Genomic DNA, 6,000 nt, shown 5'->3' on the forward strand with positions numbered 1-6,000 from the left:
GGACTTACTACAGAAGCAGATGGTATAAGATGGAAACACGACTCTGATGGTAAGCTCTCTGTGCGTAGACTGTATAAGAGAGAGATTATGACTCACTCTGGGGAATTCTTGGTCCATGGAATCAAATATGGAAGGGCAACACCCCAACCAAGGTGAAATGCTTCACCTGGTTGGTCACCAAAAGGGCATGTAAGGGCATGTTTCACTCAGGAAAAACTCAAGAAAAGAGGCTTCGAGATTGTCTCCAGATGTTTTTTTTGTCATGAGAAGGAAGAAACTAACAGTCACTTATTCCTACTCAAGAGCCTGGGTGATGCCAGAACATACTGCTGATCTTTTGAGCTGCTGGATGAGGAGGGGGGGAGCAAGACCCAAAAAAGATGGTGGTCTATAGTACCTACTTGTGTCATGTGGGCTATTTGGAGAGAAAGAAACCTTAGGTGTCATGAGAATATTACTAACACTATTAAGAAAGTTGAAGAAAATTGCATTAACATGTTGTTTTTTTGGTGGAAAGAAGATGGTATAGAAGAAGTAGAACAGTTGGTAGATTTCCTAGGATCTATGTAATTATGGATTTAGCTTGTAACTTTTTGGAGGTAGCCAGCATACCCTTAATGCTGAAGAATACAACTTTAACCTTATCAAAAAACATATGATAGCGAGCAAGAGTAGCATACTCACCCTCCCATTGAGAAATTATCACAAGAGATAACTGGTACACAGTTGGTGCCAAACCATTATGTTTGAGAAAAGAATGTGCTAAACAGAGAAGCAGGTAATAGGTTTCTTGTGCCACAATTCCGCTGGTATATAGAAGGAACTCCTCTAGGTTCCAACAAATCTATGTTGAAGGAATGATAGTTTTAGGTTTTCATGCAACTACAAACGCTCCGTTATGATATGAAATTTTCCACAGTGCAATCTCATTTTGCTGGCAGACATGCAAGGACGTGGGTGAGTTACCTCCCAAAGTTAACAAAATGAACAAAAAGTTTCAGGGCCACCAAAAGTAACCAAAGATAAGCACGAAGGTTTATCAAAGAAAATGCAACTCAAAAATATCATTGAAAATGGATCTGCGAATAGCACTCCCACATTGCAATATTCTAATACTTATACCACTAACCAAAAAAATATCTCTTTTAATAGTTATACAAGTGCACAGATGTCCGGTGTAGTTGGAGATGAGAAGATATTGGTTTCTCATGCTTATTACCCATGCCTGAAAATTTTGGAGACATGAACTAACATTTTGAGCTGTTGGCATGGCTGGGGCCAAAGGCAGACTAATTATGTGCTAATTCTATATGGAATTCATCTATATGCAAATGCAGTTCTCTTTAAAGGATCTCTCCACATGAACAAAACAAACACATAATTTCTGTGTATTCACTTTCACAAGAAATAAACAGAAACAACCTAAAGATTCTACAGAGACTAGAAAACAGAATCAACAATAACAATAAATATATATAAGTATAGTACATAGTACCTGAGAACTTAGCATCTTCTGCTCGTTGGACAACAATCCTAAGAGTTTTCGCTACATTCAACTTTGGCAAACGCTTTTTGCTCCCAGATATCTCCAGGGACACACATTTAGTAAGCAATGTAACAAGAAAGGGCCACGTCTCCGCTGCATAAACACACCCCTCAAACATCTATCCAGTGCCATACATAACAAAGACCAAGAACATGGTAGGTTTATACTCACAGTGAAGAACTTCATTCGGTTTAAGCCTCGCAGTCTCCTCTCCAATGTATCTACAAAATTCAATAGACCTTTGGCCTTCTTCTAGCCATGCATTTAACAACTTAATCCCTTCCTGTTTTGATTAAGAAAATCAAAACCAACTAATCATATTACAATCAGGAAATAACGGTGCTCACTAACATTATCTTAGAACATCACTACTTGAATTCCGTTTCTTGAGTACGGTTTCTTGAATATTAAACTCCGATAATTTCTTTATGAATTCATAAAGTCAAAACCAATTATTCAAATTACAAAAAGTAAATACCCTTAATAACGTTGTTCACTAACATTTACTTAGAAATTCACTACTTGAATTCAGTTTACTTGAATACGGTTTCTCATTAAATTCCGATAATATCTTTACAAATTCATAAAATCAAAAAAAATTAAAGTGTTTATACTTCTCGAGATTTTGCTTTATCTGATGAAAGCTTGGAGACGATATCCTGAATATCTCTGGACGTCACCATGATTCGCCTATAGTGATAACACCATTAAAATTACAGAAACAAGAATGTGAGGATGAAATTAGGGTTTTAGCGCCAATGTTATTGGATTGACGTGAAGTTGTAAGAGTGCTTCAAGTAGAGAAAGGGGAAGTGAAGAATGAATAAACCTGAGAGATTCTAAAAGGAGTTTAGAGACAAAATACTCCTTTAATAGGCGGGTCGACGCCAACCCGTGTTTTCTGCAATTTTAGTCCGCTCTTCGTCCTACCATGTTTTTGGAAAGAGAATATAAAACTTATTGCAAATTATTTAACCTCATTTTATATTTTATATTTTATATTTATTAATATACCATTTATTTTGGTCATATACTTTATATTTTAATCACTATAAAATAAAAACATTCTCCACTTATTTTTCTCTGTGTTAGATGATAAAATACTTATCAATAATTTTTAATCAAACATAATTATTCGTTTCAATTATAATATTTTTGTTGAGATACCTTCATTTTTTATTCGTGAATTCATTTTTAAAAAAAATAATTTTCTAAGACTTGGTACTTATTGATGGAAATAACCTTCTTATTGAAAATATTTAGAATTATTCGAGTGAAATTGTTGAAAGCAATTTTTACTATTAATTATTTTTATTTATTTATTGAGTTGAGTAATTCATAAAATCGTTGATTGAATTTTTTTTTTGTCTTTTCATTTGCAATCAAGCTTTGTCCAATCATTTTTGTGTTATTAGTTAATTGTCGTCCCATCACCAAAACTAACTAGCGTCACCAAGCACTTTTGTTTTTATCCAAAAGTACTTTTTTTTCTTGTCTAATAAATGTAGGTATTTGTCTTCTTTCTTATTTTTCATGCGCGATCATAGCTAAGTGTCATCCCCTTTTTAAATTATCTATTTTTTATTGCATTCAAGTTAATCTCTTCTTCTTAAGAATAAAGATTAAAAAAATAATATATAAATAAGTAAAAATATACTTCTTATTATAATACTAGCACATAAATTGTCGATATTTTATTTTACTTTTTTTATAAGATTTATGATTAGATTTTTTTTTTTCATTTCATGTCTTAAATCAATTGTGTGGGTGAATCATGTAATATTTATTTGTTGTGAATGTGACATTGATGATGGTTTTGGCAGAGTTGTGTTGGGTTTGCGATAAAAGACTTAACTAAGCAATTTCTTCTTTTACGTGAAATTGTATATAATATGTGTATATATAATATTAGATAATTTAAGGTTCATGATACGGGCTCAATATAATGTCACATATTTTTTTTTTGAAAAAAATACATAAATTCACAACTTAAGATATCATAGTCTCTAAAATTTCTTACCATTTTAAAAAATTACAAAAAAAACTCCTCTTAGATATATCATTATTCCCTCTCGAATACATCCATTCCCTGTTGGATACATACATATCCCCTCCCAAATGCATTTCTCAAATGAAGTAATATATCATTTACAATGTATCGGAGCACCAAATAATGTATTCGAGAACAATGAAAAATTTGAGATTTTTGTAATTGATGCAACTTTCGGAATATGATGTAATAGCCCCAAATGTATGAGATTTTTGTATTTTATACATTTTTTTTAGTAAACAATTGCAATATATTACTTAATATAATAACTTGTTTCAAATGTTCATACGACATAAATGCGTCGTTTACAATCCAAATTGAGAAAGTTAGATTCCAAGAATTTTTGCAACAAAGAAATAGAGAATTGTGTTAGATTATGAGTTAAAATATTTTGTGTTCGAGGAATATATAAAATGTTGATATTTTTGAAAAAAATCATCGATCTTCATATATTTTTTGCAAGTGGTATCTATTTTTCACAATGTTGTTATCTTCTTTTTGTAATATTTGCGCCATAAGATTTGCATTTGAATATTAATCATTGATCAATCAATTCATAAAAATCGATTCAAAGTCTTTCAAATCTCTATTTCTTCAGCTTAAATATAATTTGTTTGTAGTTTGTTTTGTCGATAAATTTTGTGATACATTTTATTATTGTCTTCAAAAAATAGATATACTTCTATTTATTTTGATTTAAATATTGAAAGTATTTATTAAAAAAATGATTTCTAACTCCACAACAACAAAAACAATCATGAAAGCAACTTTATTTTTATATACAATAACAATTATTTTAATGTTGAATTTTAAATTACACTAATAAAATTTTTTTGATACTACACTCTAAATATTATATCGTAAAAGAAAACTCTGAAACTTACCCCCACAAAATAACCAATATACTTATTTTTCCTTTTCAGGTTGTTTTACCCTAATTTATTTATTTATTAGTTTTCTCTTTCTCTATATTTCTCAACAAAGTCCTTTTCTATTGACATTTTATTTTGTTGTTCTTCTTTAATTTTTAACTCGTCATTTTTCATTAGTTTGTATTTCAATATTCCTTAGAATTTGAATATTATTTTTTTTCAAATTTTCTTTGGTAAATAGTTTATCATATTTGATTTTAAAAAAAATATCCTAAATGGAAATGAAAAATTAATATTTTTAATCTTTCGATGAATACATTATCAAATTATAAATTTCTTGATAGTCAAACATTGTTCATTCTTTATTCACGAAATTTGATATTTTCTCCAAATTAATTAAAAATATTGATACATTATTTTTAAAACTATTTTAATAACCAAGATACGAATTTTAGTAGTGGTCATATTATGTAGCATAATATTAAAAACATGTTTACGCAATAATCCTTAAAAGTATTTTTAGGAACAATATATCAACTATTCAAATACAATTTATTTTAAATTGGTTCAAAATTTTATTTCTAAAATTTGTCAAAACAAGCTTAGCATGACTATTATTGTTTGTAAGAAATTAACCAGTAGAAACTTTTCATTTTAACACAATTACAAAAATATACTTATGGGCCATAACAAAAGTAAGACATGTATGAATTCTTCTAGATTTTCATTTTGACACACGGACGGCGTTTAAATACCCCTTAACATCTTTTAAGTGATTTAAACACCCTTTAAGAGATGGCATGGCCATGAGAGTGAGTGTACTCTCCTAAAAGTGCGTGAAAAAAATGTAAATTTTCTTATTTAGAGCTAAATGAAATTTGTGGGTTCCCTTTATAATTTTTATTTTAAAAAAAATAAAATATTTTTCATTTTGTTGCCTTCCTCAATACACCTCTTTCTCCATTGAAACACCTCATTCATCTTCATCCCCACCTTTATATCCACTCTTTTTATTTCACCGGTCCTTTAATAATCCGTAAAATTTAATATCAATGTCATTTTATTGATGTCAATTTCACTCTATATTATTGATGTTGATTTTGCAAATGTAAACTATCGTACATTTGAGTGACCCATTTTGATTTCTAGATTCAGTCAAATATTTCTCATAAGATTTATATTTTCTTGGATCAACTTTCTTATGCAATCTTCATTTCTTATTTGAGTTGTCAAGAAAAAAAATGGCTTTAAAAAAAATCATTCTCCAAGAAGTTCGTGGGAAGGTTCAAAGAAAATAATGTGAATATTATAGTGAATTTTCTTCTTTAAAGTTATTTAAAAAAATTGTTGAATAGTGAAGAAGAAGAAGAAGAAGAAAAGAAAGAATTGAAGGTTGAAATGGTGAACAACAAGGAAGAAAAAAGAGAGGGGAGGGAGGTATGTATTTATAAATTAATTATTTGATATAATTAATTTTTAAAAGTGTTTAAGAAAAAAATGGTGAATAAGTAAAAAAGAAATAAAAATTAATG

The 6,000-nt window shown here is 29.4% G+C and overlaps 1 protein-coding gene across 4 annotated transcripts in view; it reads right to left on the minus strand.

The window, feature by feature from the left end:
• The window catches only part of LOC102596182 (serine/threonine-protein kinase ATM), a 58,944-nt gene extending 56,458 nt beyond the window's left edge, over positions 1–2,486 (minus strand). For 3 of the 4 annotated variants that reach the window (XM_015307372.1, XM_015307371.1, XM_015307369.1), the window contains exons 1-3: positions 2,161–2,486; positions 1,718–1,829; positions 1,496–1,639 (exon numbers count right to left, since the gene is read on the minus strand). In XM_015307372.1, the coding sequence (XP_015162858.1) occupies positions 1,496–1,639; positions 1,718–1,829; positions 2,161–2,229 (325 nt within the window). In that variant the 5' untranslated portion in view covers positions 2,230–2,486. The remainder of the gene's footprint in view (positions 1–1,495; positions 1,640–1,717; positions 1,830–2,160) is intronic. The other variant, XM_015307370.1, reaches the window with a different exon arrangement.
• Between the last annotated feature and the right edge of the window lie 3,514 nt (positions 2,487–6,000).

Source organism: Solanum tuberosum, unplaced genomic scaffold, assembly GCF_000226075.1.
Source record: "Solanum tuberosum cultivar DM 1-3 516 R44 unplaced genomic scaffold, SolTub_3.0 scf00055, whole genome shotgun sequence".
Lineage (NCBI taxonomy): Eukaryota > Viridiplantae > Streptophyta > Magnoliopsida > Solanales > Solanaceae > Solanum > Solanum tuberosum.